This window comes from Trachypithecus francoisi, unplaced genomic scaffold, assembly GCF_009764315.1.
Source record: "Trachypithecus francoisi isolate TF-2019V2 unplaced genomic scaffold, Tfra_2.0 Lachesis_group3, whole genome shotgun sequence".
Lineage (NCBI taxonomy): Eukaryota > Metazoa > Chordata > Mammalia > Primates > Cercopithecidae > Trachypithecus > Trachypithecus francoisi.
In genome coordinates this window covers 137,415,368-137,429,002 of record NW_022681468.1, presented here as the reverse complement: position 1 = coordinate 137,429,002, position 13,635 = coordinate 137,415,368, and the positions used below count along the sequence as shown (strand labels likewise).

At 37.0% G+C, this 13,635-nt stretch overlaps 1 protein-coding gene across 6 annotated transcripts in view; it reads right to left on the bottom strand.

The window, feature by feature from the left end:
• FAM214A (family with sequence similarity 214 member A) overlaps positions 1-13,635 on the bottom strand; it is a 130,859-nt gene that overhangs the window by 25,434 nt on the left and 91,790 nt on the right. For all 6 annotated transcript variants that reach the window (XR_004431987.1, XM_033190078.1, XM_033190075.1 and 3 more), the window contains exons 3-6: positions 8,194-8,378; positions 6,172-6,374; positions 5,724-5,849; positions 3,152-4,964 (exon numbers count right to left, since the gene is read on the bottom strand). Coding sequence is in view for 5 of the 6 variants with exons in the window: in XM_033190078.1 (XP_033045969.1) it covers positions 3,152-4,964; positions 5,724-5,849; positions 6,172-6,374; positions 8,194-8,378 (2,327 nt within the window). In the remaining variant the exon portion in view is untranslated. The remainder of the gene's footprint in view (positions 1-3,151; positions 4,965-5,723; positions 5,850-6,171; positions 6,375-8,193; positions 8,379-13,635) is intronic.

Below are 13,635 nucleotides of genomic sequence, written 5' to 3'. Positions count from 1 at the left end.
AGTTTGGATTTTTTTTCTGATTTTGGAATATTTGCATCATATATACTTTACTGGTTAAGCACCCCAAATGCAAAAATCCCAAATCTGAAATGTTCCAATGAAAATTTCCTTTGAGCACCTTGTCAGCAATTAAAAAGTTTGGGATTTTGGAACATTTCAAATTTGGGATGCTCAACCTGTACATCTACATCTTATGTTTACACACAATATATATATTTCAATTGGAAAACAATGTCTAAAATGGTTATTGCAATATGCTGAATTAAGTTCTAAAGAAAATATGTCCAAATGTAAATGCCTTATATGTTCATGTTTGTTCAGAATTTATCATCTAGCAAGCTAATATTTGATTATTTCAATTTGTGAAAAAACTACTACAGTAGTCCCCTCTTATGCTTAGGGGATATATTCCATGAACCCCAGTGGATGCCTGAAATCACGTGTAGTACCAAACAATGTATATATATTTTCCTATACATACCTATCCTAAAGTTTAATTTATAAATTAGGTACAATAAGAGATTAATAATAAAAAAAACACATAATAATATGACATAATAAAAGTTATTTGTGAATGTAGTCTTTCTCTCTTTCAAAGGATCTTATTGTACTATACTCACCTATTTTCTGACCTGGTTGACCATGAGTAAACTGAAACGATGGATAAGGGGCGACTACTGTACTCACAGGAAAAATTAGTGTAATGTTAGTATATTATATAAATACTAGTATAATGAAAAAATATAAAACTATGTCAATTAAAACCATTTTCAGATGATATAATTTGGTGGAACATCATACAGAAATATAAGAAACACTGTAAATTTAAAATTATATATAATGCAGTCACAGCACTATGTTTTTGATGTTATACAAGAAATAGGTTAATTCTTAAGGATTGGACAAGTTTATACCCAAAGATCAGAAATTCATAAAAATTACATGAATAAAAATTATAAAAGACTATTCTGGGTCTTGGCTCTACCATTTATTAGCTTTGTAACCTGGGCAAGTTATGTAATTTCCCTAGCTCAAGGTCCTCATTTGTAAACTGGAGTTAGTAAAAGCACCTAATCTCATATCAAAGTGAGAGGGATTAAGTAAGTCAACATGTGTAAAATATTCAGATGGGGCACACAGTAAACTGTTTATTATATTTAAAACAGGTACATGAAAAAAATGAATTTTAGTGGGCTTGAAAAATACCATGGCCAGGGTTAAGCCTCCCTATTAGATAACAGGATCAAAAGAACTGAATATTCTTAAGGCCATTGTAGGTTTTTGTGACATTTATGCTTTTAGAAAAATGGAAACTAACATTTGATTAAACCCCATGTTAGGGTGAGATCTTCTGAAGAAAAATATAAACTGGAAACATGGCATAATTTTGAAATGTCCAGAAAAACGAATTTGAGTGATAAAAAAGACAAACCAAGGTCATTTAGACTTGGATTAAGGTACTTAAGAAGAAGTTTTCCATATAATTGAGATACTGCTTGGAAAAATAAAGGAAAGTGAAGCCTAATGATTTTAGAAATTAAAAGGTAGTTTGGTAGGAAATCAAATAAAATGAAAATAACTTAAAATATCTTTTATGTATATAGTACATTAAGGACTACAAAATATTTATAAATTGTTTATCACTGCTCTAAGGCAAAAGATATTAATCATGAGTCTTGTAAAATTGAGGAAACAGGTTTTTAGAAGTAATATGACTTATTTATGGTCACTCAAGGACTAAACTGTGAAGCCAGGACTAGAACTCAGGCGTTTTGACCAGTAGCTTGGTGATTTCCCTATAGACATTTTGAAAGTCATTAACTGATCAATGGCATAGCACAATGGGCACACCGCTAATATTGGGTTGGACCTGCTAACAAATAATACATTAAGCTAATACAAATTTGATTTCCGACTCTTGTTTACACTCCCAGAATTGTTTGTAAGTGCTGAAATAAACAAAAAAGGGCAGCAGGAGGGATTAATTTGTTTTCTCAACAGGAGGGATGAACCAAGGATTTGTACAGTCCACAAATTTGTCCTTGATTATTGTCAGGTAGTAGAAAGGAGCCTGGATTAGGAGTCAAGAGACTGGGGTGAGGGTGCCAGTTGAATCACTAAGGACTTTGTACAGCTACTGGTATGTCAGTTATTCTCTTTGAGTCCCAGTTTCCTCATAACTGTCCTACCTGTCCCATATGGTGAAGTACCACAAAGAACCAAGTATCCTATTAGGTTCGTGCAAAAGCAATTGAGGTTTGCCATTACTTTCAGTGGCAAAAACTTCAATTACTTTTGCAGAAACCTAATATGCAATATAACTGAACGTTATATACAAGCAACATACAAAATCCTAGTAATATTTTATATTATATAGTATTCATTCTCTTGACATTACAGATCAAATATTAAAAAGCTGAGTGCTTCTGTTTTTGTTTTTTTTTTTTTTTGGTTGGTTGTTTTTTTTCTGTTTTTGTTTTTTTGAGACAGGGTCTCACTCTGTCACCCAGGCTGGAATGCAATGGGACAATTATAGCTCACTGCAACCTTGAACTCCTGGGCTCAAGTGATTCCGGCACCTCAGCCTCTCAAATAGCTAGGCCTACAGTCATGTACCACCATGCCTAGCTTAGTTTTAATTTTTTTTTTTTTTTTTTTTGTAGAGACAGGGTCTCATTATGTTGCCCAGGCTGGTCTCCAACTCCTAAGCTCAAGTGATCTTCTGCCTTGGCCTCCCAAAGTGTTGGGATCATAGGCTGTGAGCCACTGTGCCTGGCCTGGGTGCTTCTGACTAGAAGAAAAAGAGGCCTTTAAGATGGGGGAGCAGGCAGAGAACAGAGCTAGAAGACCTAAATAATAGACCTAACACCTCATGAAAACAATTACTGTCCTATTAACAGTTTTAAAAAAAGGTACCACTTCCTAGTTTTTAAACAGCCTGATCTTTATTTCCTCCATTTACCTTTTGTTCTTAGGAAAGTGGGTTATTTGCAAGGATGTTAATACTAGTTCTGTAGGTTTATTGCTGTATCAGATTGTATGTCCTATAGATAATGGAACCTTGGGACTTTATAACTAGATCTCCTGTGAAGAAAATTTAAATCATAACAAATATTTCAGAATTATATTTGACATATTAGATGTTACTTACCAATACCTCTGTATTTTTTGGTTGCTCACATGTAGACAAACAGTCTTGTATACTTGTCTGAGAATAGTTTTGGGATTTTTCATTAGTTGGATCTTCTTTCTTATCCTGTTCATTTTTTAATTGGTCTGACTTTTTACATTTGAAACCTTCATTATCTTTATTGAGATAATTCTCTATGCTATTAAGTTGAGTGTACTGCTCACATGTCTTAGGCCTTTTTGAGTCTTTATTTGAGGACATGCTTTCATATTTGTTCAAATATTCAGACATTTCCAACACAGTAACTTTTATTTTTGAGTCATTTTTCTTTGAATCATTAGATTGAAGATTGCCAAAGAATTTTGGATTATAGTTCTCATTTATTATTTTTTCCTTATACTTATTTGTACAAATCTGTTTGTCAATACTGCTGTAATTTGAATACTGTTTATCAGTTCCATTGCTCATTTCTTGCTCCTTAAATCTGCTTGTCAAATCTAAGTTATTTTCTTTGTGCTGAGACAAAATTGAGGAAGTCGACAAACTAGAACTTTTGTTCTGTGTTTCCTGATATGTACTTTGGATGATTTCACTAGGATTGTTCTGACACTGATTTCTTGTTTGACGTTTCCAAGAACACTTTTCTTTACTATTATTTTTAAAAGAAGTAAAACATTTATTAGATACTAAGTTTTTCCCATCACTGGTGTCTCCTAACAAGGAACATTTTGTGTGAGAAATGGAAACTGAGGACTTATCCTTAATTTTCTTCAACAAATTTTTGTCTTCATATGAACTCCTAAATACTTTAGATGCAACCGAACTGGAATCATGCATGTTGAATGACGGCCGGGGGATATGTGATGCTGTTGGATCAATGTGCTCCAAGTGTTGAGCAATCCTTGCAATAACATCTTGCCGCTCCTGGAGTAAAGAGCCTATCAAAGGATTAGTCTCTCCAACAGGCATATGAGAAGAAAAGTCATTAGAAATACAAGTTTCACTTCGAGGAGTTTCTGGTTTTAGTCGAATTTTCCCCTCATTGCTGTCTTCTGGGGAGGTAAACTCTGGATTACCAAAAGACATGGAGAAAGTTTCTTTACCTTTTCCCACATTCTCATTTTCTTGTGAAACACGGGAAAGTTTTGAATGGAGTGAACTAGACTCTTGAGTATTAAATGGATGTCCAGAAACATGTGAAGTGCTTGGATCACAATGAATCAAATGCTGGGCAATTCTTGCAATGATTTCTTGCCGCTCCTGAATTAAAGAGCCTATTAAAGGGTTAGTCTCACCAGCTGACTGCCAGAAACTCTGGCGGTTAGAGACACTGGAATCAACCATTGAAAATGATTTTAAAGTTCTCACTGATGTTTCATGTGATTTTGTATCGCCTATACCACTAAAGCCCAGAATATTGGCCTGAGATGTCCCATGGTCAGATTTACTGCCAGTGCCTGGATATAGTTTGACGTTTTTGACAGCTGCAGTATATTCTGGACTTGGGCCACTTTTTGCATGTAATACACTTTCAGGTGCCATGGTCCAAGTTTGTTTGCTACACAGACGCTGTGAACTGTTTGTACCACATTGTTCTGCTTCATTTGGATTATGGTGCTGATGGGTTTTAAGTTTATGTTGTTGAATTCTTTTCTCATAAAGGCCAATATTAGTATGAATACTGCAGGTCAAGACTGGGTAATTAGATTGTCTGGGCAAGGACTGAACACTGACTTTCAAGGCAACATTGTGAGAAACATTAGGAACAGGAAACACATGCTCAATTGGAGTCTGTGAAAAATTCCACTGTAGGTCTACATCAGCAGCACTGATTCTAGAATCACACAGAAAAATACTGTATTAATGGATTACAAAGGTTATATTCTTATTATTTTATATTATTGTAAATGTAAAGCAGTCATACACTTATTTTTGTTTGCATTAATTACCACTGAGGTTTACTTTTAGCCATTTTACCATGCATATAATTCTGATAAAACCAATGTAAGTAATACAACAGCTTATGCTTGGAAGAGATGACCTTTTTAAGACCACCAGATCACTTAAGCATTAAAGCTCAAGAACATAATAATTTAAAAATATTTGTTAAAACAGAAAAAATACTTTGTAATTACTAGTACATAAATGGATTCAGCTAATTTTATTGTGCAAGGTGATTAAGAGACACCCTATCTCATGGCCATTTGCCTAAAAAGCCAATTAGCTAAACAGCTAATTGTTAACAGCCTATCTGTTAACATTATCCAAGATGCCAAAAATTAAGTAAAACACAGAAATTCAGCAGCCCAGAAAACTTTTCTACTTTATAATAGTAGCATTAAGTCCATTGGTTCTCTAAAGTAAGCTTAAAGTTCTCTTGATATTATTCTATATCAAATTTAATACAACAAACAAAATTCATACTGATTCAATCTAAATCTCTCTAACTTGTTTTGAAAAACCTCAGTAAATTTTATCCATTTATATTTAGAATTGCAGGAAATAATCTATTTAAAAGGTAAAATACCATTCGGTTGCTAACCAAGGTGTTTGAATATGCACTGTCCTTTTTTTTTTTTGGCCCTAGACATACCTGTAGAGAATATTTCGTGGAATAGCACCATGAGAAACACTCAGCCACGCACTTAACTGAGAAAAAAACACAAATGAGCGGACAGCCAACAGAAGTGTCTTCTCTTCAATAAATCGGTCACCATTCCTAAGGAAAGTAACAAAGCATAATTTAAAAATAAGTACAAAATGACTGAATTTTAGAATGGCAGAAGCTGACATCCATAAACTTATCACTCAGGATTTGTGCTTTGAAGAGCATAGGAATGCACTTACGATGTCACTTGAAGTCACAACTACTAAATGTAAGTACTACATTTACTCATATTTAGTGCCAAATATAAATAATATCTCAATTTTATTACATAAATAGAGGAATTAAAAGACATGACACATTAAAATAATTTATAGCAAGTAATGGAAAACTTGATTTACCAAGAACAACTCTGAACTAACGTTCAACAACTTACTGTCGAGGAACTGGCTCCAAGATCCATCTTTCTAGTAATAATGCATCTTGCTTAATTGCAGGATCATTTAGATCAATTCCCTCTGTGGTGGGCCCATCATCGCTGTAGCAGCAGTCTGGTAGTAGCATCATTTCCACCATGACTGGAAGGTTATTCTTCCACAACAATGTGACCTCAGACCTAGTTCGTCTGGCTTGGCGGCACTTAGAGAAAATGAATATAAGCAAAATGTCTCAAAAACCCACCTAATTTTGTATTATAGAAAATTATAATTGTAAAGTAGACATCTGTATGAGAAATGAGTCATCTATTGTAGAGCTTTTGCTCAGAATGCTATCTAGGTTTCCTCATTTAATAATGGATCTATGCTAGTGAGGTCTAGAGTGCAATGATTAGTACTGAACATTTATTTTATTTTATTTTTTTTGCGACTGAGACTCACTCTGTCGCTCAAGCTGGAGTGCAGTGGTGCGATCTCGGCTCACTGCAACCTCCGCCTCCTGGGTTCAAGCGATTCTCCTGCCTCAGCCTCTCAAGTAGCTGGGATTACAGGTGCCTGCCAGCATGCCGGGCTAATTTTTGTACTTTTAGTAGAGACAGGGCTTCTCCATGATGGCCAGGCTGATCTCAAACTCCTAACCTCAGGTGATCTGCCTACCTTGGCCTCCCAAAGTGCTGGGATTACAGGCATGAGCCACTGTGCCCCGGCAGTAATGAACATTTGTAATGCAAATTTTCTTGAGGACTGTATCTTTGCTCTACCTTGTGGAAAAAGAACTGCTATATCCAATGTCTGACAGGCCTCTGAGTTGGCCCAGCCTTGACTACTTTATTAATTTCATCATTTCACAGAAAAGATTACTTCTTAAATCTGAACACCAAAATGTTAAAAACTCATTTTCATTAAACACTCAAAATAAACAAGATCTTTTTTTTGAGATGGAGTCTCACTCTTGTTGACCAGGCTGGAGTGCAATGGCATGATCTTGGCTCACTGCAACCTCTGCCTCCCAGGTTCAAGCAATTCTCTCCTGCCTCGCCTCCTGAGTAGCTGAGATTACAGGCACCCGCCACCACGCCCAGCTATGTTTTGTATTTTTAGTAGAGATGAGATTTCACTGTGTTGGCCAGGCCAACCACTACGCCTGGCCTCAAAATAGACAAGATTTTTAAAGTTTAAAATTTTGGATCACATTTGAGAAACTAATAAGTGCGAGAAAAATTCTTAAAGCAAATTGTATGCTACCTACACCAAAATATTTTGAACAATGTTACACAAAAACATTAACAAAAAATATCTTCCCATTAAAAAAAAGGAATACAAAAGAGAAATTGGTTAATGTGGGGAAAATAATCATAACAACATCAATTTACCAAATGAATAACAATACAAAGTGGAAGAGCCAGGGCTGAGATTCTAAAAATAAAGCAGGCCGGGCATCATGGTTCATGCCTTTAATCCCAGCACTGTGGGAGGCTGAGGAGGGCGGATCACAAGGTCAGGAGTTGGAGACCAGTCTGGCAAATATGGTGAAACCCCATCTCTATGAAAAATACAAAAATTAGCCGAGTGTGGTGGCATGCACCTGTAGTCCCAGCTACTCAGCAGGCTGAGGCAGAAGAATTGCTTGAACCCAGGAGGTGGAGGTTGCAGTGAGACAACATTGTGCCACTGCACTCCAGCCTGGGCGACAGAGCGAGACTCCATCTCCAATAAACAAATATATAAATAAAGTAAAATCCAACAGCAGAGATAGTCTTAAATCCAGCTTATGAGATGGCGGGTATGAAACTGGGTGCCCACCTCCCCAGTGATCAGCAAAACTACCTGCAAGCCTTCAAGAGCCTTATTTGAGAGCCAAGTTTATTAGCTATGGTCCAGGATTTGGATTTTTTTCCCTTTATGATTATGATCAATTTTACATTGAAATGTGATAATTATAATTGTAATAAAATAAAGGTGATGATGAACATAAACTAGTTTATATAAAAGATATAAAGCATTCAACACAAGATTCTCACCTGGGCCAGCTTGTCACTACATTCATGTTTGGTAGTTACTGGGTAACAAGACTGTGCTGGAGGGCAATGAAAGCTTTCTGTTCGACCTTTTACAGAACATTCAGGTGTTCGTCCTTCTGTTATCAGCAACGCCAAAGAGACCAAGAACTCCTCTGCATCATATTCAAAATATTCATCCAGAGTATCTGATATAAAAAAAGGGGCAAAGGGTCCTCCTCAATTTAATGTACTCTTAATAAGAACTCATCTGGTCTGCCTAAAATAACTAATGTCACATTACACATTTAAGAATATTCATTTAACAAAGAGTGAAAATAATAAAATCAAGACAATCAAAATATACTAAACTCTTGATCCACAAACTATATAGAAGTGAGGAGATGATGGATAATTCCAAATTCTAGTTGAACTGGTTAAAATTATGGAATTGTTTTTATATAAACATTAGTTAAAACACTGAAGGTTTAGAAATACATTTATCATCCTCTGATAATAATAATAATTATTATTATTTTGAGACAGAGTTTCATTCTTTTTGTCCAGGCTGGAGTGCAATGGCACAATCTGGCTCACCGCAACCTCCACCTCCTGGGTTCAAGTGATTCTCCTGCCTCAGCCTTCCAAGTAGCTGGGATTATAGGCATGTACCACCATGTATGGCTAATTTTTGTATTTTTAGTAGAGATGGGGTTTTGCCATGTTGGTCAGGCTGGTCTCGAACTCCCGACCTCTGGTGATCTGCCCGCCTCTGCCTCCCATAGTGTTGGGATTCAGGCATGAACCACTGCGCCTGGCCTATAATAATTATATTTTTGGGTCAGGTGTGGTGGCTTACTTTTCTAATTAAAAAGTAACACATTTTCTGAGAAATTTATAAAATTCAGAGAGTAAGACAAAAACTCATTATTCAGAGATATCTATTTTAACTTTATAGCCTATAATAATTATATTTTTGGGTCTGGTGTGGTGGCTCATGCCTGTAATCCCAGCACTTTGGGAGGCCGAGGTGGGCAGATCACCCGAGGTCGGGAGTTCGAGACCAGCCTGACCAACATGGCGAAACCCAGTCTCTACTAAAAATACAAAAATCAGCTGGGTGCAGTGGCGCATGCCTGTAATCCCAGCTACTCAGGAGGTGGAGGCTGCAGTGAGCCAAGATCGCTCCATTGCACTCCAGCCTGAGCGACAGAGCAAGACTCTTATGTCAGGGGAAAAAAAAAAAAAAAAATTATATTTTTGGATGTCAGGTACAATAGTTTTTGCACACAAATAATCACTAATAGCTAAAAGGTTAAAATGTCTTATGTTGTATTTTTACCTAAGATGTTCTATTGCTAGTATTTACATATTAGAAAAAGATACAGATCCACTGCATGTTTTTCTCTCCCCCTCCCTTCCTTTACTAGTTCCTTAGTTTCACAGCACTAATTCTGTGACATGAAAATTCATAGTCATGAGGTCCTCTGTGCTTTTACTATATAGTAGTAACAATTGCTAAGGAAGAAATGCTATAATTATCCAGCAGCAGCACAAAGCCTGATTTGCAATATGTGGAGTGTGGTATTTTGGTTATTACAGTTTCAAACAATCTAATCTGTAGATTTTTTTTTCATGTAGTTATGGTAATTTAAATATTTCTCATGCGTGCTCATAGTTTTTTAAGTTAATTTTAAAAACTGTTAACCTGCTATACAAGTTGTTCATACACAAAAGTGCACATACTATTCAATTTGTTGTATAATTTGTTGTACAAAAAGTTGCTCTTATCTCTGCCAATTAAGCAACAAATATTTCAAGTGCCTATTATACCTCAGGTAATAGGGGGACACAGTCATATGTACATAGTTCCTAGTTTTGAAACCTTTGCAATTCAAAGAATTTTAAAAACAAACAGAACAATGCAGCATGAAATGGGAAGAGAGAAGGTGAATTTGAGCAGAGATTTCTTATAGAGAAAAGTATGCAAAAAGAAGGACTGGAGCCAGATTATGAATAGCTTTGAAGGGTATGACGAAGAATGCTCTTTTCTAGCTTCAGGAAGGCTTATCAGGAAAGGAAGAAGCCTTGAAGTAAACTTTATTGAATTGGCATTTTAAGACCATTCAGAAAAGTTTCTCTAAAGTGACCATTTGGAACATATAAAATGACAGCCAACATTTGGTAATTTATCACTGTCAGTTCTAAGTACTTTCTACATATCAACTCATTTAATCCTCAGAGCAGCTCTAGAAGGTGAGGACTATTACTTCTATTTTTCAGATAAATGAAGCATGGATAGGTTAAGTAACTTGCCCAAGATCATCAATTAGGAAGTAGCAAACTTGAATTTTGAAGCTGGACAGTTTAGCTCCAGAACCTGGGCTCTAGTTCTATTCCCAGTCAATTCATTCAGTTTATCATACATCCCCAGGTTAAAAAATACATGGATCATACACTTTAAAAATTCTCAGAGCAGTAGACACAACAACCAAATACATACTATACTGTGATAACCACTCGTACAGACATTAGCAGTCTATAAGAGCACGGACTGGTGGCCAGTAGTTGGGTAGGGGTATGTGGTGGAAGACAGTGGTGAGAAAAGGTTCTAAGGGGTATGTGGTGAAGACAGTGGTGAGGAAGAGTTCTACGGTACTGACATGTTGCTTGAGACAAGTCACTTACTGTTTTCTTCCATTAAATGAAGGTAACATCTGCCTAGTTATCTGAAAGAGCTTTAGGAAGATCACATAGAGCAAGATTTTAACAGTGGCCATTGTCAAGAGTGAACACCGGCAGCCTTCTTTAAGTTGTGTGACCCCTGGTTGGAAGTGATGGTTCATGCCTATAATCCTAGCATTTTGGGAGGCTGAGGCAAAAGCATCCATTAAGCCCAGGAGTTCGAGACCAGCCTGGGCAACACAGGGAGACCCTGTCTCTACTATATATACAAAAAAGTGTGACCCTGTTCCCCAACCGCACCAAAGCCAATTGATTCAAAGTGGGCACCTGACCATCCTGGGTCAGTCTATTCCCCAAGACACTGGAGTTAGGATTCAGAGATGTTAGTTTGTCCCTATCTGCTATGACTTAAACTGAGGCAATGTACACCCAGGAGCTATGCAATGACCATAGACTGCCATGGGCATGGAACAGAAAAATTAGAGAATGAAATAAGCTCCATAGTGAATGAGAGAGAAAGGAGACTCTGTAGCCATAGAAAGCCAGAAAAAGTAGTTGCCTGATTCCTGACAATGTTCCAGTCCCTCATAAAACTACTGAGAGAGAACTCTGTATCCCTAGCAATCAATTCCTTTAAGCTTGAGTGAATTATTTGTAATCAAAAGCACCTTGACTAGTAACTAAAATATACTATTATGAAATTAGAGAAGATAATCATCAAAAATAAAAAAATTGCTAGCCTATAAATGAGAATTATTGAGTGATGGGCTGAATTGAAATTCATATATTGAAGCCTTAACCGGCACTGTGACTGTATTTGGAAATAAGGCTTTTAGGAGGTAATTACAGTAAAATGAGGTCATAAGGGTGGTAATGCAGATAGCTTTAAAAGAGAAAGTGACCTCCTCTCTCCCTGCTTTCCCCCACCTCCCACAGCCCGCATGTGTCTCCCTCTCGCTTTCTTTCTCTTCAAGGAAAGGCCACATGAGCACACAGGGAGAAGGCAGCTGTCTGTGAGCCAGGAAGAGAGCTCTCACCAGGACCTGAACATGCTGGCACCCTGATCTTGGACTTCCAGCCTTCGGAAACGTGAGAAAATAAATTTTCGTTGTTTAAGCCACCCAAGTCTATGGTATTTTATGGCAGCCTGAACACACTAAAACATCGAGGAAAATAAAACTTTCCAAAAATGTGACTATTTCAAAATTTAAATAATAATTTTCTAACTAAAAAGTAACACATTTACTGAGAAATTTATAAAATTCAGAGTAAGACAAAAATAGCTCATTTTTCAGAGATATCTATTGTTAACTTAACAGCCTTGTTTTAAGCATGTATACAACTTTTAAAACAAACTTAGGTTCATACAATGTAGCTTTTAATCTTATTTGTTACATCACACTATATAGTCTCCACTTTTGAATAAATAAATATTATTTAAAATAAATAAATAAATGAAATATGTAAAATTTGTAAGAAAGTCCATAATTCTTTTAAAACCAAATCCACATAATTGTAACACATAATTGACTGACTACCTCTGCATTATCACCTTGGTATTAAGCATGACTCATCTGCAGGCCTCTACCCAGAGCATTAATGTATATGATCTTCCCAAATACTATGTACCAAAGCCTGGCTAAAAACTCATCATTGCCCTCATCTATTTTTATTCACTTTTTTTTTTTTTTTTTTTTTGAGACAGAGTCCTGCTCTGTCACCCAGGTTGGAGTGCAGTGGCGCATTACTGGCTCACTGCATACTCTGCCTTCCAGGTTCATGTTCACGCCATTCTCCGGCCTTAGCCTCCCGAGCAGCTGGGGCTACAGGCACCCACCACCATGCCCGGCTAACTTTTTTGTATTTTTAGTAGACGTGGGGTTTCACTGTGCTAGCCAAGATGGTCTCGATCTCCTGATTTCGTGATCTGCCCACCTCAGCCTCCCAAAGTGCTGGGATTACAGGTGGGAGCCACCACACCCAGCCCAATTTTTCTTCACTCTTAACAAGGAAGTCTCTTAAAACTACTTTTTAAACACTACCACTACCACTATACATATCCTAAAGAGCACCTGATCATTTCTGCAGTGACAAAATTCTGCAAAACTAACAGGTTAGATTAGGAAAGGACATACAAAGTGGGGAAGAGGGTGGAGAAAGTGCAATGACTGAAAGAAAGATAGATGTTACCAGGACTCTATGACTTGTTATCCTTATGCCTGCAAAACTGTAATACATTTCCAAAGCTCCTAGCAGGGAGTGGCTAACTCTTGCAGTAGGAATTATCAAGTCTAAAGTGATAAACACTGAACTGTTACAAAAGAGTATTTTCTTCTTCTTCTTTTTTGTTTTAGAGACAGGGTCTTGCTTTGTGCCCAGGGTGGAGTGCAGTGGCGTGATCATGGCTCACTTTAACCTCAAACTCCTGGCCTCAAGCAATTCTCCCACCTTGGCCTCCCAAAGTGTTGGGATTACAGATGTGAGCCACTGCCCCAAGCCACTTTTAAATAATGTAACATTGGACTAAAATTTGGTTGCTTTGGTCATTGTCTCTGTGGGGCACAAACTAAACAAACTTCAAAACCATGACTGGAGTTTGCAATCCTGCAGATGACTTACTGAACTTAGGGTGTTAAATGTTTCTTTTTTTTTTGAGACAGAGTCTTGCTCTGTCACTCAGGCTGGAGTGCAATGGCGTGATCTTGGCTCACTGCGAACTCCGCCTCCCGGGTTCATGCCATTCTCCTGCCTCAGCCTCTCGAGTAGGTGGGATTACAGGCG